At 46.1% G+C, this 26,664-nt stretch overlaps 2 protein-coding genes across 3 annotated transcripts in view; both read left to right on the top strand.

The window, feature by feature from the left end:
- Positions 1-26,664, top strand: part of ric8a (ric8 guanine nucleotide exchange factor A) — a 326,541-nt gene that overhangs the window by 81,283 nt on the left and 218,594 nt on the right. For both annotated transcript variants that reach the window (XM_055074787.2, XM_050185303.3), the window contains exon 6: positions 4,838-4,890. In XM_055074787.2, coding sequence (XP_054930762.2) covers positions 4,838-4,890 — 53 coding nt within the window. The remainder of the gene's footprint in view (positions 1-4,837; positions 4,891-26,664) is intronic.
- LOC140217208 (tigger transposable element-derived protein 6-like) lies at positions 9,817-11,496 on the top strand. The gene has a single exon (XM_072287589.1). The coding sequence runs from the start codon at positions 9,908-9,910 to the stop codon at positions 11,423-11,425; it is 1,518 nt and encodes a 505-aa protein (XP_072143690.1). The 5' UTR covers positions 9,817-9,907; the 3' UTR covers positions 11,426-11,496.

Here is a 26,664-nt window from a genome sequence, read left to right as displayed (position 1 = left end):
AGTTGAATTTGGGTTTGTAAAGTGGCTAAGCATTTTTTTAGTGTTCTGCTATGTTTACCCCGTTTCCACCTTTCTAGGAGGCTGTGGTAGGCCTCCCAGAGGTGGGCCAGTCGGGTGTCTAGCATTGTGGTGTCTGTCGTGGTTTCAATCTGCTGCCTATGGCGTTGGATGTCAGTCTGAAGAGAGTCTACCCAGTCGGTGATGGAGTTGCAAGGGAGGGCAATCCGCGCAGTGCGGAGAGCGGCCCAGTTAATGAGTTTGTGTGTCATGTAGGTGTGGCGGGGTGGTTTTTAATGGACAGTGACTTGTATCGTAATGATCACTGCCCAGTGTGTGTTGTGTTCTCGTCCAGATCACATCACGGAGGGAGTGGCTGATCACCAGATCCGGACTAGTGTTCATGCTGATACTGTTGCCGATTTGCGTAGGCATCTGAAAGTTGTTGTGGATGGAAAGTTGGAGGTTCTGCATGAGCAGCCAGAGCCTGCGACCTCTTTGTGTGGTTGCTTTTTATCCCCAGTCAGTGTGCTGGCTGTTGAAATTCCCGCCGATTAGTATGGGGTGCTTCCCTGCTAGGCGGTACAGCTCTCGGAGGAGGGAGTCCAACGAGGCCATCGGTTGGAATGGAAGGTGGTAGATATTGGCAATAAAGATGGATGGGAGTGTATGTGTGGGATGGATAATTTCGGTGATCACTCAGGGCATCTGTGACGTGATGTAATGTGTCTTCTGTGTTAGAGTGCAGTGCACAAGTATGGACTCCCTGGGTCTGTTTGTGGTGTCAGAGTGTGTGGAGTGGTAACTGGGGAGTGTGGCCTGATTGGCAGTATTTTGGAGAAGGACTTGGGGCGTTGGCGAAAGTGTAGGAAGTAGAAGCTATAGGGGTGCGCACTTGCCCCGGAAGCTGCGGCAGTTCCAGGTTACGATGTGAAGGGAGCTATTGTTGCCCCGTCCTGCCATATGGGAGTGTATAGAGATGGATAAGAGAGGTTAGTCTAGCGTGTATTGAGATGTGGGGTTCCATGGCGGTTAGTTGTGCTGTGGGGAGAAGGGGGTAGAGAGCGGGGGGAGCTGATAGAGGTGTGCTTTGAGGTCAACCATATTCTGGAGTATAGATTCCATGCAGCATTCCATGTGCGCCTCCACTTTCGTAGGGAGGTCAGTGATGAGGGTATTGAATCTGCTTTCGAGGCGAACCTCAATATCTTTGAGTTCATTGTTGAATTGGTCAGAGAGGCCTTTCAGTTTGGAGTCGACATCGATTGGCCCGGAGGTGAGGGGTGGGGGAATGATACATTGTGTTTTTGAGGGGGATGATTGAGAGGGAGCGGTGTTGGTTTGTGATAGAGTAGGAGGTGAAGTTGAGTGAGAAAGAATAGTAGAGGGAAGTGAGCTCCGAGTGAAGACTGTGAGGCGTCTTACCTCCTCCCGCAGGGCCCGGAGCTCCCCTTCGTTGAGGTCTGGGTATCAGCAGCAGATATCTGCTGCTGATACCCTGATGCGCCTGCGCTGGTATGAATTGATATTTGTGTTTCCCTCGAATAAACCTCAGTTGTTAGTTTGCGCCTGTCCCGTCTTCTTCCTTGTGATCGTCTACAAAGCGCATCCAATCTTTCCAAATACAAAACCAACTTGCCCAACAACGCATCCTGCTAAATATCGTAAGGAGCCAACAAACACTGACACCAAGGACAACATAGGGAAAAGTACACGCCCACAACCTTCGCATTTTGCGAAGGTTGTGGGCATGTAAGACGCACGTGTTCATTCAGTAAGCAATTTAAAAAAAAATACATTTATGTTTCACTTCGTTAATGCGGGTCATGCGTAAGCGTGTCGGTGCCATTCCTATAGAATTTATGGACACTCGAGGCGCATTTCTGCCATCGTGGTCGCCGCGATGTTCCCCATAAAGTCCAAGGACAACATCGTCCCCGTGCGCCGAATGCTGGTGAGCCGAATCTCCCACAAGGGGGGAGAGTGGGAAGGCAGCGCAGGACGGAGGGAGTGTGGCTTGTACTCTGATAGCAACTGCATAGTTTGCACAGCGGGGCACGCTGTATCTTGAAAGCAATTTGCAGACACTACGACTTTGTTGATCTACTCGCGATCGGCCTGCCACCGCTTATGATACTGCTCCGTCCTTGCACGGCGCTTGGCAACACGATCACGAGAAGAACCTGGTACCTCCATAGTGTGCACACAACCTATAGCAAGTGCCAGAGGAAGTCAACCCAGCGCACTTCGTGTGGACATAGCATCCGATTTTGACAGCAGTTTCTCAGGAAAAAATAAAGTTTATAAGTCACTGTTTACTAAGACGCACAAATGAAAAATTTAGAAAATAAGAATGCAACGTATAGACCAGAAAATACAGTAATTTGAGAGCATTTTTTGCTATAATCGGGAGCGTCGGCGCAAGAATATATACCATATTTTCTGGTGTATAAGTTGCACCTTGGTATAAGTACACTTCGTACACCCCCTGCAAAACATCAGTTTTTCTGAAAAAAAGAAAAAAAAAAGCATATATAAGTCGCAGTGGTGTACAAGACACACGTGTTCGTTCGGTAAGCGATTTATAAAAAAGTACAGTGACATTTCATTTGGTGAACATGGATCACGCGCGAGCAATGATATGGACACTCCAGGTGCATTTCTGCCGTCGTGCGACGGTGAGTCAAATTGTGTACAAGGGTGGAAAGCGGGAAGGCCGCAGCGTGGGATGTTCTCTGGTAGCAACGGCGTAGTTTGTGCGCTCCGTATCTTGAAAGCGATCTGCAGATGTGACAACTACAACTTCGGAATGCTGCTCCGGCCTTGTCGCACTGCGCTCGGTAACTCGATCGCGAAAAGAACCAAGTACGTCCATAGTGCGCACACAACTTGTAGCAACTGCCAGAGGAGGTCTACCCAACGCATTTTGGGAGGCATAGCATCCGATCCGATTTCGACGGCAGTTCCCCCCCCTCCCCCCCAAAAAAAGCCGTATATATAAGCTGCACCGGAGTATAAAATGCACTCATGAAAATTTCCGAAAAAATACGTGACTTATACGTGGTTCGATTGTGATGCCACCGCTGTCTTTGGCTTTACAGGAAAGCACGTGCGATGAGGTCGCTCGACCCACCCTTCCATATTCTAGTACGCTGTAGCTACAAAGTGCGCTTCTACAGTCCCGTGTTGTGATTGGCTTGCAGCAAGGCGAAACTATTTCTATTATGTAGAAATGGTGTTCAATAAACCACAGTAGTTTATAACTTTGGCTTCTCCGTATGGTCTGTTGGTGAACTGAATTTCCAGGCACTTCACCCACATTGTCGATACAATAAAGAAAAACTTATTTATACAAATATGTCTTGTGCTACTTTTCGAAATTTCAAGCTCACTATTGCAGAATGCGTTTTTTTGTGATTGCTACACTAGTTCAAAATCTACAGGCACTAATACCAAAATTTGCAGGCACTAGATGGTTTCAGTGTCAGGATAATCTGCTTGAAAATTCAGCTTAAGGCATTTGCAGTACAGGGCCTGTGTTAGTTCATTCTGTGTTTCGTCGTGGTTTCATAGTGTGCTGCCATATTCCATTATTTCACCAAAATTCAGATTGGCTTGCTCCAAACTGCTTCAGAATGAAATTTAATCTGCTCCAAACTGCTCCAAAACGCAATTTAATGGCTCCAAAAGTTGCTCCATAATGGCTTTGGGCAGTTCCACCCATTATTTTGTCTGGAAAGCTTATGGTTGTGCTCCTTGCATTTGGCATGTGTCGGTAGCTCCTTCGGGCACCACATTTTGGGGGAACTTTTGTCGTGCCTCCTTGTCTAGAATCGTTCCTGCACGAGACGACAATGTGCACTGCGTTGGTGGTGCCCGAGGTGTACTCTGTCACTTTCCTGTTGTGTAGCATGAAGACAGCAACGATAGACCGGAACGAAATCGAGCTGGTGAGTGATGCTGGAATACGATGCCGCCACAGCAAAACATAAGGCTTAATTCACGCTGCCTGTAGCAGGGAACGCTGGCACGTTTGGGTTGTTTCTTATTAACCCTTTCGGCGTCACTGACGAACTGGTGCATTTTCTTCTTTCTGTCCCACCATGTTCCTTTGGACATTGCTTTTGTCAGATAGGAATGCAAGGACCGCACCAAAAGAGCATTTGCCATTATCCATGTCAGTTTTTCATTTCTGCACAACCAAAAAATAAACTGTTTGTTTTATAATGACCGAGAAAAAAAGGTAGACCCAGAAAGAGTGAGAAAGCATGCAGTATACTTCCAGTGGCACTATGCCATATGCGCTTTGAAACAGATAAGTGAAGATGCTTATCACAATAGGGTTGGTAGCGACAGCTGTGAATGCGATGATCTGCGTGGAGATTTGCTGGTACTGGAAGAGGAAGCTGAGTGCCTGCCAGCATTCTCACGTGACACGAGCAGACAAGTGCTCTGAGGAAGCTGCTGTGGTGGGCGCCTGCGGCTCTTGATTGCATGTGTCTTACGTCTTTCCTAGTTCACATGAGGTCTAGCGGCGAAAAATATATCATACGGTCGCAGTTTGTCATTGTACTGGATGTTGGTGCCGAATGATTGTGCTCTCCGGGAGCGTATTAAGCAGTAAAAAAGAAATGTAACTATATTGCGTCATTTTTTGTGTTCTCGAATGCAAACGTTTGTGCCGGGAAATCATACAAAACAGGATTTTAACAACGAGGTTTTACTGCAATTGAATATGCCCTTCTGGGTACCATTGTTGCAAAGGGATGGAGCCTTGAGATGTCAGCTGAGAGCAAGTTCCTATTGCTGCTCGAATAATTCCTTGCCTCGTGTGTTTCAGTTTTTTGACATGCGGATGCTGTTTCTGCTGACAGCCCTCTGCGCCGATACCAGGTGAGGTACCCTGTTGTGCAGGGTGTGCACAAACAAGCATAGAGGCCTTGCTGAGAGGTAAAATATTCTGCAAAGCAGTTAGCTAGAAAACACATTGCCAGTCATGGTAATGCTGCATGAATTGTACCATGAAGGACCAAGTCCTTCTAACGGCTAACAGGCTAATGATAATAGTGATGAAACCAATACCGTGCGTGTAATGTTTCTGAAATGTTCAGCTGAATGACACTGTTTGCGGAATTTGAGTGATGCTCATACGGCTTCCTCGGACTCGTACGGCTTTCTTGAAAGAAAAGCCTCGCAGTTGAAGAAAAATTTGCCCTGGTTCGAGACTCAAACCCAAGACCACCGCCTTTCAGGGGCAGTCGCTCTACCATCTGCGCTAAACAGGCGGCTAGCAGATGGCAGGGCGAAATAGAATTTGTCAACAACTCGAAGCAAAGGCAAGAGTTTGATGTAATAGTTCTGCGGAAACTCGCAAGGTGGAGAAAAATAATTAATAAAGTGAAAATGAGACATCTATCTAATTGTAGCATTTGCCACAAAGGGAACCCGTACGGTTTCTTCGAAAGAAAAGCGTCACAGTTGCAGAAAAATTCGTCCTGGTCTGAGACTCGAACCCGGGACCACCGCCTTTGTGGGGTAGCCGCTCTGCCATCTGAGCTAACCAGGCATCTAGGAAATGGCAGGAGAAAGTCAAACTTATCAACCACTCAAAGCAAAATGAAGAGTTTGACCTAATAGTTCTGCAGAAACCGGCAAGGTGGACAGAAGTAATTACCGTATTTACTCGCATAATGCTCGCACTCGCGTAATGCTTGCACCCCCCACATTGGCTATCAAAAATTGGAAATTTTTTTTTTCCCCGCATAATCATCGCACCCCCAAAATTACTACCGCGAGCTGGGTATCAGAGGCATGGGGGATGATTGATGTAAGCATGATGGCCAGAAGCTTCAAGAAAACAGGAATTTCGAACGCCCTGGATGCGACCGAGGACCACCTGGTGTGGGACGACGAAGAAGCATCGGAAGATGAAGAAACCATCGATTCCAGTGTCAACACGGACTCTGATGAAGAGTACAATTGCCTGCAGGACGTACGCAACGCGAGTTGTGACGGGGAGGTTGCGCGCGGCAAATAAAGTGCTTTAGCAGCTTGAGCTTACGTTCACCCTGTACTCTCATAACGAAGGTAAGTTACGCTTGAAAGTAATGTTTTCGTTATATTTACAATTGCGGACCTGACAATCCTGATTTTGCAGCCATTCATCTTTGCATTTAACACTCCGAAACATTTGCTTTAAAATTTTCCCCGCATAATTATCGCACCCCCAAACTTCGCGTTGATTTTCAGGGAAAAAAAGTGCGAGGATTACGCGAGTAAATACGGTAATAAAGGGAAAATGAGACATCCACCCATTTGTACCAGATGTTGCAAAGGAAACTCGTACAGCTTCCTCTAAAAAAAAGCCTCGCAGTTGAAGAAAAATCCGTCCTGGTTCAAGACTCAAACCCGGGACCACTGCCTTTTCGGGGCAGCCACTCTGCCATCTGAGCTAACCAGGCGGCTAGCAGATGGCAGGGTGAAGTCGAACTATTATGTCAAACTCTTGTCTTTGCTTCGAGTTGTTGTTAAGTTCAACTTCGCCCTGCCATCTGCTAGCTGCCTGGTTAGCTCAGATGGTAGAGTGGCCCTGGTCCCTGGTTCGAGTTCCGGACTAGGACAAATTGAGGCTTTTCTTTCGAGGAACCCGTGTGGGTTTCCTTTCTAGCATTTACAACAATTGGGTGGATGTCTTATTTTCCCTTTAATTACTTCTCTCCACCTTGTGTGTTTCCACAGAACTGTTACGTCAAACTCTTGCCTTTGCTTCGAGTTGTCGATAAGTTTGACTTTGCCCTGCCATCTACTAGCCACCTGGTTAGCTCAGATAGTAGAGCGGCTGCCCCTGATAGGCGGGGTTCCCGACTTTGAGTCCCAGGAAAGGATTAATTTTTCTTCAACTGCGACACTTTTCTGTTGAGCAAGCCATATGGGTTTTCTTTGTAGCAAGTGCTACAATTGGGTGGATGTCTCATTTTCCCTTTATTAATTACTTCTCACCACCTTGCGGGTTTCTGCATAACTATTACATCAGTTGTTATTAATGTAACACTGTAAGAAAAATAATTATCTGAAAGAAAAATAGCAGCTCTATTTTGAACACATTCAAGCATAGTGCGTAAATTTGTTCATTGAAAGTCGGAGACCACGCAAGTGTACTCCAGTATAGACACTTTTCGCAGAGTAGTTTGCTCTAGAGGAACGAGACTGCACTTTCTGCAGCAACCCGCAATTTGTCTCGGCAAATACGAAACCATTGCCGCTCATGCAGTGATATACTGTGTGAGCAGCTGTCAGAGATCTAACTGGGCAATCGCTAATGCATTGTGCTTCATTCGTGATACAAAATGTGGAATGCTAAAGGGATGGCGTCTGTCTACAGTCATCATCATCATCAGCCTGGTTACGCCCACTGCAGGGCAAATTTCTGCCGCCCCTTGCTACGCTTCCCTTCCCTTGGAATCCAGTCCGTAACCCTTAATGACCATCAGTTATCTTCCCTCCTCATTACATGTCCTGCCCATGCCCATTTCATTTTCTTGATTTCAACTAATATGTCATTAACTCGTGTTTGTTCCCTCACCCAACCTGCTCTTTTCCTATCCCTTAACGTTAGACCTATCATTCTTCTTTCCATAGTTTGTTGCGTCGTCCTCAATTTAAGTAGAACCCTTTTCGTAAGCCTCCACGTTTCTGCCCCGTACGTGAGTACTGGTAAGACATAGCTGTTATACACTTTTCTCTTGAGGGATAATGGCAACCTGCTGTTCATGAACTGAGAATTCCTGCCAAACGCACCCCAGCCCATTCTTATTCTTCTGATTATTTCAGTCTCATGATCCGGATCCGCGGTCACTACCTGCCCTAAGTAGATGTATTCCCTTACCACTTCCAGTGCCTCGTTACCTATCGTAAACTGCGGTTCTCTTCCGAGACTGTGAAACATTGCTTTAGTTTTCTGCAGATTAATTTTTAGACCTACCCACCTGCTTTGCCTCTCCAGGTCAGTGAGCATGCATTGCAATTGGTCCTCTGAGTTACTAAGCGAGGTAATATCATCAGCAAATCGCAAGTTACCGATGTATTCTCCATTAACTCTTATCCCCAATTGTTCACAATCCAGGTTTCTGATTATCTCCTGTAAACACGCTGTGAATAACATTGGAGTCTCCCTGCCTGACACCTTTCTTTATTGGGATTTTGTTGCTTTCTTTATGGAGGACTACGGTGGCTGTGGAGCCGCTATAGATATCTTTCGGTATTTTTACATACGTCTCGTCTACACCCTGATTCCGTAATGCCTCCATGACTGCTGAGGTTTCGACTGAATCAAACGCTTTTTCGTAATCAATGAAAGCTATATATAAGGGTTGGTTATATTCTGCACATTTCTCTATCACCTGATTGATAGTGTGAATATGGTCTATTGTTGAGTAGCCTTTATGAAATCCTGCCTGGTCCTTTGGTTGACAGAAGTCTAAGGCTGTAAAAGTCTGGCAGAAGTCCGGCTGTAAAAGAAGGGACTGGCATATTAAGAAATGAATTGAATCTGTGTGACCAAGTCATGGGTCACTGCTACATCATCATTTTTTTTCTGTAGCCCAAAAAAGCACAAGGACGCAGAAGAGAAAACAGATATTACACAGGTGCTAACTTCCAAGAACAATTTATTTCCGGGACGAACGCCATTTTTATACCCTCACTTTTTTATACCCTCAGTTTTTTCTCTCGCTTTTTTTTTTATAAGCACGTGTCTACTGACAAGATAACAGAGCAAATGATAGTACAACTCATTTGCAGACTAGACAAAAAACTATTATGCTTAACGCATGGTATAGTAAGTTTCTTGCTCGTTATCTATGTACATCTCTCTCAACTCACATGCAAACTTATGCCCTCTGTATCGCCAACATGTGAAGAATAAGTAAACGGGTGCACACTTGAATCAATGCTCCAAAGCATGGGTGACGGCGACTACACTGACTTCACCCGCTGTGGTTGCTCAGTGGCTATGGTGTTGGGCTGCTGAGCACGAGGTCGTGGGATCGAATCCCGGCTACGGCGGCCGCATTTCGATGGGGGCGAAATGTGAAAACACCCGTGTGCTTAGATTTAGGTGCACGTTAAAGAACCCCAGGTGGTCGAAATTTCCGGAGTCCTCCACTACGGCGTGCCTCATAATCAGGAAGTGGTTTTGGCACGTAAAACCCCATAATTTTTTTTTTTTACACTGACTTCACACGAATGTTCTGAGTGGAACATTTTGTGACGGTGCATGGAATGAGCCAGTGACTAGCAGTACAGTCGAGCCCACTTATAACGGCCCCACTTAAGACGAACGCTCGCTTATCACGAACAAGTCCGGCGTGACCGTCAAAATATACGTTTAGGCTATGGCGCTCGGTCTCAGCTACAACGAACGCCCGCGAGCCTTGCCGATCGGCTACAGCGAACGCCTTGGTGTCGCGGACCACTTTCCACGTGGCAAGATCCGCCGACCCTGTGCTGTGCACGCTCCAAGAATTGGCTTTCCCACGGCTTCTCGCCGGAAGCACGGAGGAGCGGCGATGCGACGAGGGGATCGCCGCGATAACGAGAGAGAGAGAAAAAAAAGATGCCGGCCCAGCACGCATCAGCAACGTGAACACACAAGTCGAAAGTGCCAGCTGATTCGCCACGGGACCCCACTCGCCATCGTCGACGTCAGGGCAGCGGCGAAGTTTTCCACCAATTGACAACAGAGCACGTGATCACGTGCTTTCGTACCCCCTCTTCTCCCTTCCCCCCCCCCCCCCCTTAACGCCGCGCCCCTCACACCTCACACGACTGCGGGACTGTCTTTTTCTTACTTGTGGTTGTGCTAGCGTTGTCGGTGTTGTTTCCTACTGGTGTGCTCCCGTGCCTATCCTAGATGGCAGATTCGCCGGTGTCTACTTCCACAGTGAAGCGAAAAGCTTTGGACTTGGCCACGAAACTGTTGATCTTGAAAGACCTTTCCCAAGGCGCGAAAAACCACGAACTGGTGAAAAAGTATGGTTTGTCGAAATCGACAATATCCACGATACTAAAAGAGAAGGACAAAATCTACAAGAGTGCCGCCACGGACTCCGCGACGAGGAAGCGCCTACGGAAAGCTACATATGCAGACGTTGAAGACGCGCTTCTAAAGTGGTTCCTTGATACTCGAGCACGCAATGTTCTCATCAGCGGGCCGCTGATGTTGTCCAAAGCAAAGGACTTAGCGTTCCTCCTGGACTTCCCAGATTTTTCTCCTGGCAATGGCTGGCTCCATCGCTTCAAGCTCCGCCACGGAATTATTTTCAAGACCATCAACGGCGAATCGGCATCGGTAAGCGACGAAGACATCAACACGTGGATGTCTAAAAACTTGGCCCGTGTATCAAGTTATGCTGAAAGGGATGTGTATAACGCCGATGAAACGGCGCTATTCTATCAAATGCTGCCTGGCAAAACGCACGCTATGAAAGGTGACAAATGTGCTGGCGGCAAGCACAGCAAAGTTCGCATAACTGTGCTTTTGTGCACCAACATGGATGGAAGCGATCGATGCTTGCCATTTGTCATCGGTAAATCAAAGAGGCCACGTTGCTTCCGCACATATGTACCAGTGCGTTACAGGCATAACTCGAAGTCGTGGATGACACGCGAGTTGTTTGCGGAATGGCTTATTGACTTTGACAGCAGCATGGCGAAGAAAGGGCGCAAAGTTCTTCTGATTCTCGACAACTGTACCGCCCACCATGTCCAAGCTGTCTTAACGGCAGTTGAGTTGCTTTTTCTGCCGCCAAATGTAACTTCAAAAGCGCAACCGCTGGACATGGGTGTAATACGGTCGTTTAAAGCGGCCTACAGGCGCCGTGTTGTGCAGCGGATGCTGATTGCAGTTGATCGCCCCGCTGCCAATGTGCCTCTGCAGGTCTCGCTGTACTCGGCGATAGAAATGATCAAAGCGGCGTGGATGGAAGTGACACCCGAATGCATCCGGAATTGTTTTCGCAAGGCCGGCTTCGCGGACGCACCTGCAGCAGGCATTGAAGACACTGAACAAAGCCAGCCTGACGACGACTTGTGGCGACGCGTTGTTGACGCTAACCTGGCCGGCTGCGACCTTGATTGGCAAGATTTTGTTGATGTGGATGACGCTGCTAAAGTTGCGGAGTCGTTTTGCGACGAGACCGCCGTCCGGGCATCAAGCGACACCGAAGCATCGGACGATGACAACGATCCGTCGGAGCCAGCACCCGTAAGCGCGACCACAGCAGTGAGCCATATTGAGGCACTTAGAAATCTTGTGTATTTTAAGGCCTTGGGTGACGAACACATCACAGCTTTGAACAAGCTTGAAACTGCCGTCATTGGGTGTGCTCTGACGAGGCAGACAACGATCACCGATTTTTTTTCTCAATAAATTTTTGTTTTGATTGATGTCAATTTTTGTGTGTGGCCCACATACCACGAACTTCTGGATAGAACGAACGAATTCCGCGTCATGCTCGGGTTCGTTATAAGCGGGCTCACCTGTAATACATTTTGCTGCAAGCTATTACGAACTACAGAACATCTACTTCCAATCCTTGTGCACAGCAAGAACAAATCTATTGCGACTAAACACACTCGCAATTGATTAGGCAGAAAATAAACAATCCCATAGTGACCGCTTTCAGGAACTTTACTGAGTTAGAAACATAAGCCATTGCTTAAAAGTGTTTGCCAAATGAAGAACAATTAGCAAAACATAGTTATCCTGATTTAATTCATAAGTGGAAGGTTTGGACCGCTTGGAATATATTTCTAGCGCCTCTTTCACTACAGGCACCATATACGCTGCTCACACCACTTAGAATTAATGTAATGAGCTATGAAAGCCCTTGCATGTCCTTTTAAGCTGCGGCCAAAGCTTCGGGTCGTCTACCCCGTCACCGCCTATGATATCTGCAAAAAATAGGTTTGCTGAGCAGCACCGGGCGTCGTGCACATCCATTGTAAATCCGGAGGCAACGGAGGCAGCTGAGGCAAACAATGCATGCGTCACCATGTGCTAAAACACGGTGGCGCCCTCGACATTGCTGCGAAAAGGGTCTATAGGGCAACCATTAGTATAATAAAGCATCTTTTTCACAATAAGTGGTGTTTTAAGTTCAACATCCTACTTGTCTTCACGAATACATATTCAATCTGTTTGGTCCAGGTAAGTTTGGAAGAAAAAATATATGCCGAGATTCTAATAAGCTGGATCACTTGTGTGTTGCACACGAGTTGCCGTCTGGGTTAGTTGGTACATATTCTTGGGAATTAAGCGAGTAAAAAAGATGAAGAACAGAGGAGACACGTGGAACACACAATGACTGGACTAACAACTGCGCTTTATTGAAAAAAACCAGTCTCCCAGAAAATACCAGGCACGCATGCGCAGCTCAAGAGCCAAGACACACACAAAATAACGTTGATTGCAAGACAGACCAAGTAGCTAGCGCCAGTGCAATAGGAAACTTAGTTTCTTTTGCATCAGTGAGATAGAAGTTGTGCTGATGCAATTGTCCCCTAGCATGCTTATGTGATAAGGTTTGACAGGGTGTCTACCAACCTGGAAAACTGGGAAAACCGAGAATTCTCAGGGAATTAGAATAGTCTAGAAATACTCAGGGTTTACCCTGAGTATTTCGGAGAATTTATGCTTCTATCAGGGAAAATTAGCTGTAACTTCATGGAAAGGGGATGAAATTCGTGGTAATGCTGGCTCCAGTAACACAGGAATCGCAACGAATCGTCATTGACGCTGTGGCGTCGGCACGAGATATTGCCAGAGTAGTTAACGACCGCTTTTCCAGACGCCCGATTTTTCGTACATGCTCGATAATTCACACGGCTTTGCGGCACCACCACGTAATCCATATAGTCAGTGTATATTGCCCTGACTGCTGGTCCGAAATGGCATAAATCAAAGCCACCACCACCGCCACTTTTGATCCGGCACTCTTGCACGCAGATCTGCTGGCAGCTGTAGCCGCCACTGTGGCAACGCCAGGCCTAGCTGCTTCTACGTCTGCTATTAAGCTTCTTGCCATGCGGGGCTCTGTTTTTCATTTAAATAATTTGCCGCTGTTAGCAATGGCATTGACTCCACCGTTTTAATCCTCCAGATTGGCTTTGAAGCTCGGGAAACACAACGCCTTACATAATGCCCATTCTTGAAAGTCAGCTTTGCCTCAGTACAAACTGTTCAGTGGTGAAGCACAGCAAACTATTGGTGGAGCTTAACAAGCGTGTGAAGCGGCAATTGTCACAGGACACAGTATGTATTCCTTAATTATACATGCGTGCATCCCCATCTCCTGTCCCACTATGAGCACCAATATGCCGAATAAGTGTACTGGCAGGCCTCCAGAGCTTTTTTGAATGTGTCTGTGGCGATTAGAGCGCTTAAGGGCAGTTAGACAAGGATTCATTTTTTTCGGACGGCCAGATTTTTTTGACGTTCTTGCAGCCCTTACGGAATCAAAAAAATCTGACTGATTGTACAACTGACCAAGAGGATGCCTCAAATGGCCTGTGGGGCAAACACGTGGTAGAAGAAGGACGAGAACAGAAAGGACCGGATGCGTTGAGGAATGAACGAGAGAGGAAGTGTGGCACTACTTCTTTGAAGAAGCTTGAACTAAAAAAAACGAAGTGTTGGTTGATGCCGAGGTGCAGGTGTCCCTCATATTAAACCAAAATAAACTTTAAAGCAGTGCAACCCAACAGAGGTGTGTACAGGCTGAGAGTATGTCAGGACAGTTGAGGTTGACTTTCCAGCTACTGAGAGACAATCTTAGTTGTGACTTAGCTTAGTTGGGACAAAGTTTGGGCCTCATTACAATGAGCTTGCTATCAGTTGATAAAAATAGCTCATATTCGAAAATATTTGTTTTTGTGTGCATCTCCTTTCCATTGGTATTAAAAAATGTTTACTTGATTTGGAGTGGGCTTTGCCATTATTTTTTTCAAATTTATTTTATTCACTATGCATTTTACTAACCCGTCCCTTCTGTTCTTGAATAAAACTAACACTACACCTTACTATTCAAACTGAATTAAGTTATTTTTTGTTTTAACATTCTTACTAAAGAGTGACGATCAGGCAACAGGGTTTCAGCCCGTCTTGAAATACGACAAAATTCTGTCTCATTCAGAAAATTTTGCAAAGGCACCCAGGGAAAACCGGGAAAATTCAGGGAATTTGGAAATGTCAACTTGGTAGACACCCTGAATGTGCATGTCTGTTGTAAGTTCGAGTAACTATGTCTCACATGAAAAGCCTTTTTCCAAAATTGTTTGGATTCTGGAAAAAGAAACTGTTATTTACGAGATGATTGTAAATGTGTGAAGCAATCATTTATTCTGTCATCGTGCAGCACATGCAAATAAGCAAGATGGTCCTGTAACTTTCACACTAGTTTTCACTTCCACTTCTGTAAACTGGTGCAACTTTTGCTATCTTCTAGTCATAAGGAAGCATACCAGACAATAAGGATTGTCTGTATATATGAGTTAAAATAATGCTTGAACCAGAAGTGGTGTTCTTTATATATTAGAGTTGATTTCATTGATGCCACAAGGAGAAAATACTTTATTTATAATCAAAGCTATGCCCTCGAACATGATGTTTATTGGCAACCTGTATTCATAGTCGAAATCAGCAACAAAGGGTACGTGCCCTGCCTTGTGCATACGAACATCAAAAAGGAGGTAAAAGGTGTTGAACATTCTCTATCAGAAAGAGAGACGTTGTTGTCCTTGTGTAACAAAACGTGGTTATGCTCTTGGCTAGGGCCTATTGTTCTTCAAAGATTTGTAGGATGGTTCTTAGGTAGCTGTGGGAAGTAACTGAAAAAGAATTCGGGGTGTCTACCAACCAGGAAAACCGGGCATTCTCAGGGATTTTGAATAGTCTGGAAATACTCATGGAAAACTCGGGGAACTTGTGCTTCATCATCATCATCAGCCTGTTTTATGTCCACTGCAGGACGAAGGTCTCTCCCTGCGATCTCCAATTACCCCTGTCCTGGGCCAACCATTTCCAACTAGCGCCCATGAATTTACTAATTTGATTGCTCCACCTAGTCTTCTGTCGTCTTTGATTGCATTGTCCTTCTTTTGGTACACATTCTATAACCCTAATGGCTCAACGGTTGTCCAACTGGTGCATTACATGACCTGTCGAGCTCCATTCTTTCCTCTTGAAGTCAATTAGAATATCGTCTATACCTGTTTGCTCTCCGATCCAAACCGCTCTCTTACTGTCTCTTAACATTAGGCCTAGCATTCTTCTTTCCATTGTTCGTTACGCGGTCCTTAACTTGTTCTAAGCTTCTTTGTCAGTCCCCAAGTCTCTGCCCCATATGTCAGCACTGGTAAAATGCACTGATTGTACACCTTCCTTTTCCATGATAATGGTACGCTTCCAGTCAGGAGCTGACAATGTCTGCCGTATGCGATCGAACCCATTTTTATTCTTCTATGAATTTCCTTCTCATGATCAGCGTTCCCTGTGAATAATTGACCTAGGTAAACGTACTCCTTCACAGACTCTAGAGGCTGACTAGTGATCCTGAACTCTTGTTCCTTTGCCCAGCTTATTCATCATTATCTTTGTCTTCTGCATATTAATCTTCAGCCCCACCCACTCTTACACTCTCCTTGTTAAGGTCCTCAATAATTTGTTGTAACTCATCTGCATTGTTGCTGAATAGAACAATGTCCGAACATTGCTGAGATATTCGCTGTCGATCTTTACTCTTAAGCCTTCCCAGTTTAATAGCTTGAATACTTCCAAGCATGCAGTGAATAGCATTAGAGAGATTCTGTCTTCTTGTCTGACCCCTTTCTCTATTGGTATCTTCCTGCTTTTCTTGTGTAGAGTTAAAGTAGCTGTAGAACCTCTGTAGATATTTTCCAGGGTATTTATGTAAGCATTCTGTACTTGATTACGCAATGCCTCTATGACTGCTGGTATCTCTACGGAATCAAATGCCTTTCTATGAAAGCCATATAGAGAGGCTTATTGCACTCTGTGGATTTTTCGATAACCTGATTAATGACATGGATATGATTCATTGTAGAGTATCCCTTCCTGAAGCTAGCCTATTCCCTTGGTTGACTAAAGTCTAGTGTTGCCCTTATTCTATTGTAGATTATCTTGGTGAATATTTTATATAATACTAGGAGTAAGCTAATGGGCCTATAGTTTTTTAATTCTTTAACGTCTCCCTTTTTGTGGATTAGTATGATGTTTGCATTCTTCCAGTTTTCTGTGATCCTTGCAGTTGATAGACACTTCGTATATGGAGCCGCCAGTTTTCCAAGCAGTATGTCTCCTCCATCTTTGAATAAATTGACTGTTATTCCAACTTCTCCTGCCGATCTTCCTTGTTTCATGTCTTGCAAGGCCCTTCTGCCCTCATCACTAGTTATCGGAGGAGTTTCTGTATCCTGTTCATTACTGTTTCTAATGGATGTCTCCTGACTCCTCTAGGTATTGTACAGGTCAATATAGAATTCTTCTGCTTCTTTTACTATATCTTCGAGATTGCTGATGATAGTACCCTGCCTATCTTTCAGTTCATATATCTTGGTATGTTTTATGCCAAGTTTCTTTCTCACTGATTTCAGGCTGCGTCCATTCTTTACGGCTTCTTCAGTCTTTCTCACGTTATAGTTTCGAATATCACTTATTTTTGCCTTGTTGAATTTGTGCTTGTATCAGGGTAAATTGGGTGCAATTTAATTGAAAGGGAATGAAAGTCACGCTAATGCTGGCTCGAGTAACAGTGAGGAATTGTAACAAATTGTCTTTGACACCATGCAGTCAGCTGGAGGAGTTGCCAGTGTACAGTCAATGACCGATTTTCCGGACGGCTGATTTTTGGGACATGCCTGATAATTCAGATGCCTTCGTGGCACCACCACGTACCCCATATAGTCAATGTATAAGAATGTATAAAATTTAGGACGCAATACCCCCTTGCCGTCCGATTTTCCTGACATTTTGCCATGACCACATGTCCTAAACGGCATTAAAGTGCCCCTGAAACGGTTCGGACAAATTTTGTAGATGCGTAGGGTACAGCTAAAGTTAATCATTTGCACCACAATTTATGTGAAATGTCTCATATTAAGAGAGCTACGGATGATTACGAGTTACTTTCCTCCATAGCCATGCATTTTCTCCTAAACTCGTTCGCCGAGTTATCGGGGCTAAGCTCCGCCTTCACAGGCTCCGCGTCATGATGGCACGTTGTATCGTCGACTTCCGGTTCTCTAGAAGTGAGTGCACGAAGCATGGAAGAAGGAAATAGTAGGAAAGAGCATGCCGCAATGCTATTGAATCCGTTGTGGCAGCCCAACATGTGATAAAAACGTCGGAGCGCACGGTAGGTTTCAGTGCTCCCGGTTGATATTTTTTTTTAATACATGTTCTAAACTATTTGAAGCTCTTCAAGTAAACAAAAACATGGCTACCACTGTGGCACTTTCGAGTAATGCTGCGCTCAAGATTCTGGATTGGGACATCGAATCGCGGTGTTGCGTTATGCGTGACCGTTCGGCGAGCCGCATCAGAGAAAATGCCTCTCAAGTATGTCGGAAGTTGAAGGCAAATATTACAGGCCTCTCCGAAAGGTGCGCAGCATTGCTACACATACTGCCGACTGATGTTGCGGTAAGTATGCGCTGCAGTTTGTGTTGCAGTAAATTGCATAGTAATGTCTGTTGTCATTTCAGAAGCTAAGCACGCATATCCTTCACTTATAAAGGGAGGCTAAAAACTGTTTTGTAAGCTGGTCAGTTTTCGTGCGAGGGATAAAGCGAAGTTTAGTATGAGTTGGAGCGCACCTTTCTCTTTTGTTCGCCAATACATGTTGTTTTGAAGTGAAGGTGCTAAAACGACGGAGGACAAAGAAGAAACACTTTGTCCTCCGTCGTTTTAGTGCCTTCACTTCAGATCATGCTTAACCAACACGCCCAACTATTCATCCAAATGTTATGTTTTACCCGCCGTGGTTGCTTAGTGGCTATGGTGTTGGGCTGCTAAGCACAAGATCGCTGGATTGAATCCCGTCCACGGCTGCCGCATTTCGACGGGGGCGAAATGTGAAAGCACCTGTGTACTTAGATTTAGGTGCACGTTAAAGACCTCCGGGGGGCCGAAATTATTCCGGAGTCTTCCACTGCGGCGTGCCTCATAATGAGATCGTGGTTTTGGCACGTAAAACCCCATAATTTTTTGTAATAACATCGTATGCGTCCGACGACTTAACGCTTGTTTGTGTTTGCAATACGCAGTGTTCGAAGCAGGGTCAGTGCTTGGGAACATAGTGGAGACCGCATGACCTGGCCGTATATCGATCTCAAACGCCAAAAGCTGGAACAAGCGCTGTTTGCAGTTGCTTCTGCTTTTCTTGGGAGCAGATTAGTTGACAACGCATCGTGTCTCACAAGAGAACAGCATAGCACGTACGTTGCAAGTGCAACTCGCCGTTTCTTGCAGGGGTCAGCGTCATCTGAGGCAATAAGCTCCACCGCGTTTGGCCTGCAAGGATGACTTCGATTCCGCAATGCGATCAATCGCATGCATGCAAACCATCATGCATAATATGCCACCGATCCAGCGACAACGCAAATCAATAATGCTCGCATAACACGGCAAAGTACTCACGGGCAAGACCTCGGTCAAAAATGTGGTGAATACATATCGCCTATTATTGCTCACAACAGTCTGCTTACTTCGGCCCAAGTATATAACCTGTAGCCTAAATGCACTGACGTTAGATTGTGAACCTCTCACAACTCGCCCAAAGTGCAGAGCACATGCCTTGCAGGAAACGACTGAAGCGAAACAAGCATCCAGAGAAAAATGCTACCAAAGATACAGGCAGAGAAGCATGAGCGGCCACGGAGGCTTCCATCTGAGCAGCTAGCAACTGCGGGCCAAGCACGCACCGAATAAAAACTACCATTAACCAAACTTCTTGGCAAATCTCGAATTTCCTCCATGATCTCAACACGAGAAGTGACGTGTTGGGCCGCCACTGTGGCTTCAAAGAGCGTTCGCTTGCCAAGGCTGGCTGCGTGACGTAATGCTCCTTCCTATCTTTTTCCTTCCTCCATGGCGCGAAGCCTCTCCAAACGCTCCGCCAGCTGCTTGGCAGTCGACCCCAAGCAAGAGCTATTGATGCAGTGTGCGTTGCGAGCATTCTGTCGCAGCGCCGAACGTGTCTGGTATTCCGGTAACCACAGGCGAGCTGGGCGTTTCGATGGATGGCTAGAGGCATAAACTCAACCTGATGAAGGAACTTTAGCGTAGACGTACGTGAGCGGCCTGATCGGTCTGCACGGTCCAGCCACTCGTTGGCACAGAGCTTAACCAGCCAAACAAAGTGCTAATATTGCTCTAACCAAGTGTAAAACATTTTAAACATTTACAAAAACGTTTTTAATGATTACATTCCTGCAAAAAATTTACACCAGCTGTAAAGAAGAATACATTTTGTTACTGCTACTGTGTGTGGTTGAGCTCTGCGCCACCAGGTGGCTGCACAGTGGAGACTATTCACGTTTGCACTTCTGCTCATCCAGCAAAATGACACGGTAAAATGGCCAGGCCTTGTCCCCTTGCACTTACGTTGACCCTAATACCAGACTTGCAAAACGCTATTGCGTTAGTAATCTTCCAGTGTAAAGTGACGACGGCAAACACGGAAATCCTGGCACCGATTGCATAGCGCAGTCCGATGCGCTGCAGTCAGTCTGCTAGTCTTCTGCCTTGCAGAGGGACACGATGTCGCAGCTTGACATATTGCCAGTCGCTACGTTTGCAGTCCACAACGCAACAAAGTCGAATCATAGGGCTCGCAAAAAGACTGAGACCGACTCTGACCGCGGAGCTCTTGTCAAAATGGAACAGGTTATAACACAAGCAGATGACGCTTGCTGTGTGTCGGAAGTGCTTAAGTGTAGTGAATAATTGTTCTTGTGCATTCTCTTTCTGTTACTTTATTTTTATAGAAACAAATTAACTAACATTCCAACGGTTACAAACATCATTTGTTCACCATAAAGGTGGAAAAATTATCGATGACGCGCCCCGGGCAGCCAGTCGTATAGCTCGGCCTACTGATGTCAATTGGGTGACTTACGTAGTATGGGTAGGGGCGGCTGAAAATTCCACCAAGCAGTGTGCTGCGATTGGCAGCGATGTACATTTTTAAAACCTTATAATAAATTACATGCTTTATGTGGAGCACTTACATGTGTCAATTAATGATCAGAAGAACATACTCTAACGACTCAGTACGTTGGTACAAAGTCGTCAAAATCATTTCACGGACCCTTTGATCAAAGCCACCACCTTTGTTGATTATCTCACCGTCTCGAACTGGTGCTCGATCTCGCATGCAGATCCGCTTGCAGCCGTAGCCACCACCACAGCAATGCTAGGGTTAGCTACTTCGAGGTTTGCTACTGTTAGCAATGGCGCTTACTCTGTCTTTGTAATCCTCGCCAATGGCTTTGAAGCTCAGAAAGCACGGTGCAATGTATTATGCCGGTTTCCGAAAGTAAGCTCTGCCTCAGCACAGCAGCATTACGTGGTGAGTGTACACAAAGTATTGCGGTGAAGCTTAACAAGTGTGGGAAGGGACAATTGTCACGGTACCCAGCATGTATTCTTTAATTACACACGCATGCACCCGCCATCTCCTGTCACAGTACGAGCACTGATATGCCTAATAAGGGTACTGGCAGGCCTTCAGAGCTTTTTCGGACAGCAGTGCCTGTGGCAATTTAATCCCTTGAGGAGAGTAAAAAAGACATGCATTCATTTTTTCAGACTGCCCGTTTTTTGGACGTTTTTGCGGCCCCAAGAGAGATAAAAAAATCGTACGTACAGCTGACCAAGAGGATGCTTCAAATGGTCCGGGGGGAGAACGCGTGGTGGAAGGGAGACAAGAACAAAAATGACCGACGCGTTGAGGAATTAAAGGGAAAGGAAGTGTGCTGCCGCTTCTTTGAAGGAGCTTGAGCTCAAAAAACAAAGTGTTGGGCGATGCCGAGGTGCAGGTGTCGCTGATATCATACCAAAATAAACTCTTTAAAGCAGTGAAATGCAACACTGAGGTGTTGTGTGCAGGCTGAGAATGCGTCAGGACAGTTGAGGTTGATCTTCCAGCCGCTGAGCGAGAATCTCACTTGTGACAAAGTTCGGGCCTCATACCACTGAGCTCACTATAAAATGATAGAAATAGTTTGTCATCATCATCATCATCATCATAATCAAACTATTTTAAGGGGGGACGCAGCTTTCGTATTGTGGAAAATGACCAAAAGATAGATTTCTTGAAAAGCACATATACCATTTATATAACTTTTTTTATCTGATTCACAAATGTGAATGCTGAAAACCGCATAGAAGTGCTACAAAAATTTTTTGTAGCAGCCAACGTGATGAAAAAATTTCACGGAAATCGCAAAAAAACTGCGTTTTTCAAGCCACGATATCTCCGCAACGGCGCAACCCAACGCTGCCATTTTGCCCGTGTTGGAAAGCGTATTTCTCCGTCTTTAAATTTGCTGTTCCAGCCACCTCCTCCATACAGAAGCAAGCGCGCAAAAAGCAAATGATTCAAGGTCGTTCCGAGGCCTCCGATTAGCCACGCCCGTCATGTGGCCAATTGGAGCTTTGCAGTTGGTCTCGTTGGTGGTCTGCGTCTTCTGCTACCGCGCCGCCGCGCACAGGCCGCACCACCCAGCGCGCTATGTTCGTCTGTATGTGCCATGTATAGCTTCAGAAGCTTACATCTGATATCGCCTGTGACTCGCGCGTTTGACAATTGCCTCGCATTGTCCATGAGCATGTACTGAGCGTAGTTTCGGCAGCGGACTCCACAAGTGATAAGCACCTCTTCGCATTTCGGCTCGCCAGGATTGCCAGTACTTGTGGAACAAAGTTGACTTGTGTTGTGATATGCGCCTGTGTACATATCGGCTCGCTGTCAGTGCGTGGGGAGCATAGTTTCGGAAGCTGGTTTGTGTTGTGATACGCTACTCTGGACATACCGGCTCGACGCATTCATCAGTGTTTGCGGGCGTAGTTTCGGAAGTTTACTGGTGACCATGGGTCGGCGACCACTGAAGTACAAGACGGGCTCATGCTTATGGCAGTCATAAGTGAAAATCGCCGACGGTGAAAAAGACTGCTTCAAGGTCGCGTGGCAGTACTGTACAGCATAGTGCAGATGTCACAGACACGCAGCCAAGGACTTAACATGCGGGCAGAATGCGTACGCGTGCCGATAATGCCATTCAGGAGCTGCTGCCGAGCACTTCAACCGCGGGCGGAATACCTACTTGTGTCGACGATGTTGAGAAGTCTCTTTCTGGCACTTCTTACGGGGGCAAAACATTTAGTGCAAGCAGCAGTGGCACCGTTGAGTTTGTTGTGCCGCGTTCCACATCGTCGGATGCATCCAGCAATTGCGCCTCGTATGTGTCCGATTATCGTCTTGGCACATCACACGATATTGCTACGCCATCTACAAGTACAAGTGGCACCATTCAGGTGCGCCTGGAGCTGCATTTATATCGACCGAAGCATCCCGGGAGGTCACCACGAAAGTGTAAGCAAAATTAAGTTTGGTGTTAGCGACCGCACGGAAAATGGAACTGACAGGTGAAGGCGAGGTGCTTGCCGGTACAGAACAAGCGGAGGAGTTTCTCATCGTTCAAATGACTGCCCTGAACGCGCTTCTCGGCAAATCTAAGTTCCAGCAGTGCTCCCAACCAAGACTCAGTTCAGCTGGGAACAAGACATGGATTAGCAGCGTAAATGATACTGACGTGCGCGTTTTGCAGCACTGCTGTGAAGGGATGGTCATCGCCACGAAAGGAAGGTCGCAAAATTTTTGATGTGAATATGAGAACTACAGGCTGTTAAAAGTATTGGCAAAGGGGCAACAGCTTCGACTGCTTTCTGGTCAATAATGAATGTCTCCCATGAGGGTTGCATCATAAAACATTCCAGAAATATCTCAAAGCTTAGTTCAGACCTGCCAGTGAGACAGCTGCTGCCAATATATTTTCTCATGCTATGGTGGCAGTACGCAATGTTTACAGAGAGATGGACCCTACCTTTAATAACAACATAACAGTGGTTTATGATGGGACATGGTTAACATGTGGCCATACATCCCACATAGATGTTGGCACTGTAATAGAATTTTTCACAGGACTGGTTCTCAACTGTGTGGTCCTATCAAACTGATGCCATGGTTGCATGCTTGGCCCCAAAGAAAGGGATGAAGGCTGTGATGATTGGAAAGTATGACACGTCTGCCAAAAAAGCACAGATGTGAACTCTGGCAGAATGGAGTTGAAGCAGCATTGACTCTATTCAGGAGATCCCTTAGCAAACATGGTTTGCAATATACAAACATTGTTTGTGACGGTGACAGTAGAACCTTTGTAGCACTCTGTCAGGACAAGACATAGATTTATTCCATCTACAAAGGAGGGCTGCAATAATCATGTCAAGAAAAGGATGGGGACAGCTCTGCATGCTCTGATCACAAAAGACAAAAAAGGGCAACCTCTTGGAGGGAACGGTGGCCTCACTGAAGATTTAATAAAGAAACTGACAAATTACTATAGCATGACTCTGTGATGACAATGTTCAGGACATGCAAAAGGCCGTGATGGCAACATATCGTAAAACATCTACTGATGAAGACCTCCATCATAACCTTTACCCACAGTGGTCCCGAAGTTGGTGCCAACATCAGGCTGCAGAAGCAGAGAAGCCGCCTCCACCTCCTCACAAGTACTGGCTTGGAAAGCATGTTGCTGATGCATTGCTGGCTGTGTACCAACGCCTTTCTGACATGCAGCTCCTCAGCCGTTGCCCAGGGCAAAAAACTCGAAACGCTGCCGAAAGCCCTAATTCGGTCATATGGTCGCTGCTGCAAAAGGTAAAAACACGTCATTGGTTGCGATAGAGACAGCTGTCCATGAGGCAGTCTGCAAATACAATGCTGGGGCCCGCCGTGCTGAGTGTTGTGCAACACTTGGACTGCAAACGGGACAACATGCTCTTTTCAGAGCAGTGGAAAAGGATGTCTTGCAGAAAAGGAAGTCAAGCAAGGCACATTAAACCAAAGGCAGGGCACTCGAGAAGCCGCGCACTGAAAAGGACACCAAAGACTACAACCCCGAAGCCTTTTGATAATGTAAAATCTAAGGTACAATAATCTAAGAATGTCACGACCTCAACCATTGATCTTAGAATGCACAGTGCTTTGCACAAGTGTTCTATCATATCCTTTAAATGATTCAGGCTTGGAACAAGGCCAAAAGGAGAAAAATACACATAAAAAAGTTTAAAGATATTTTTATGAAATTTGTACAATAGTATCACAGAAACGTTGCTGATAAGTCTGCCAATTTTCATAAAAATCCAAAAAGAAATAAGGAAGTTGTTATTGAACGCCACGTCTCCCCTTAAGTCCACTGCAGGACTAAGGCCCCTCCTTTGTCCTGCAGCTGCAACACCGACGAGACGCTCGCACATATTATCTGTGTCTGCCCGCGATATAGTGCTCAGAGACAAGTGATGTGCAGAGTACTGGACCAGTTGGGCAATCATCCACTATCAGAACTAAAAGCTTTAGGCCAATGCTCCGAAAGAACATCCGCGTTGAAGGCCCTACTCGCATTATTAAGGTTCCTGTGGTCTACGGGGCTTCACGACAGACTCTAGGAATGCCGCCCCCTACCGCTGTGTAGTGTACGCACTTTGTTCATGCTTGTCTCTCTTTCTATCTCTCCCTTCCACTCTGTTTCTCTTTTTATCCCACTTAACCCTTCCTCCTGCACAGGGTAGCCAACCGGAACTACCTCTGGTTAACCTCCCTGCCTTTCTCCGCTCTCGAATTACCCCTGTGCTGCACCAACCGATTCCAACTTGCACCTGTGAATTTTTTAATTTCATCACCCTACTCTTTTGCAGTCCTTGACTGTGCTTCCCTTGTCTTGGCACCCATTCTGTAACCACAACAGTCCACCAGTTATCTTACCTACATATTACATGGCCTGGCCTGCACCATTTCTTTCTCTTAATGTCAATTAGAATATCGGATATGCCTGTTTGCTCTCTGATCTATGTCGCTCTCTTCCTGTCTCTTAACATTATGCCTATCATTCTTCGATCCATCGCTCTTTGAGCGGTCCTTGTTTTCGAGCTTCTTTGTCAGTCGCCAAGTTTCTGCACCATATGTGAGCACCGGTAGAATGCATTGATTGTACAACTTTCTTTTTAGTGATAATCATAAGCTTCCACTAAAGATTTCTGTATGTGTGCAATATGCCAGGGTGTCTACCAACCAAGAAAACCGAAGATTCTCGGGGATATTGAGTAGTCTAGAACAACTCGGGGAAATCTCAGGGAATTTCTGCTTCTATCAGGAAAAATTAGCTGTAATTTTATTGAAAGGGAACGAAAGTCTTGGTAATGCTGGCTCGACTAACAAGCAGGAATCGTAAAGAATCGTCTTTGACACCCTGTCGTCGGCTAGAGGAGTTGCCAGTGTACAGTCAACGACCTACTTTCTGGATGCCCGATAATTCGGACGGCTTCGCGGCATCACCACGTAAGCCATAGAGTCAATGTATCACAATGTCTGAAATTTTGTATGTAAGAACCCTTCACCGTCCGATTTTTCAGACTTTTTCCTGTGACCGCAGGTCCGAAACAGCTTTAAAGCCACTACTGCTGCTGTTTTGATTACCTCGCTGCCTCGAGCCGCCGCTCTCGCACGCAGATTCACTGGCAGCCGTAGCCACCACTGTGGCAACGCTAAGCCTAGCTTCTTTGACATATGCTTGAAAGAATTCATTGAAAGAATTCGCCGCTGTTAGCAATGGCACCGACTCCACCTTTGTAATTCTCACAGTTGGCTTCCAAGCTCAGAAAACACGGCGCGTTGCATAAGGTCGATTTGCATTTTTACAATTGCTAGTAGGTACAGCGGGGCGGGGCGTTTCTCGTGGCGCTCGAAAGATGTGAAAGAGAAAATTTGGGGGCCTTTGCTCCTTGAATATGTGACTCTGCTTAGGCACTACAGTGGAGAAGTTTGCGTGTGTTGCATGTGCTTATCCCTAGGCATGCCGGCGTGTGGGGTCGAGTTTGTGTGCGCTCGGACGCCGGCTATTGGCAAGATGAAACAGGTGAAGCAGCGGGCACTGACGCCTTATTTGGTGATCGCTGTGTGCGAAGGTGTGTCGGATAGACCTCACGTGTGCGGCGCTGGTGCTGAGTCAGTCTTGCTGGATTATAACTTGCCTTACGGCACTCTACCCTAAAAAAAAGAGCATCATTGATTTTTCCGGGGGAGCAATAGGGGCCGTACTATAGGCCAGGCCTGCTCTCCTGGACTTTTCAGGAGCATTCTTGAGTGTTCCCTTTTGAGTGAAGTAAACGCGCAGCGCCTCAGCAACCACGGTTGAACGCAACTGCCTTATGCCACGCCGTGAGATCATTGGCTTTGCCTCTTGTCCACGCTAGTTTAGGTTAGCTTAGGTTAGGTTTAGATAACTTAGCTTATGTTAGGTTAGCATAAA

This window comes from Dermacentor andersoni, chromosome 4 (genome assembly GCF_023375885.2).
Source record: "Dermacentor andersoni chromosome 4, qqDerAnde1_hic_scaffold, whole genome shotgun sequence".
NCBI classification, from domain to species: Eukaryota; Metazoa; Arthropoda; class Arachnida; order Ixodida; family Ixodidae; genus Dermacentor; species Dermacentor andersoni.
The sequence above is the reverse complement of the archived record's forward strand: the minus strand, read 5'-3'. Positions and strand labels throughout refer to the sequence as shown.

What these genes read in the sequence shown, in the direction of transcription:
- LOC140217208 (XM_072287589.1), top strand. Translation starts at nt 9,908, where the DNA reads ATGGCAGATTCGCCGGTGTCTACTTCCACAGTGAAGCGAAAAGCTTTG.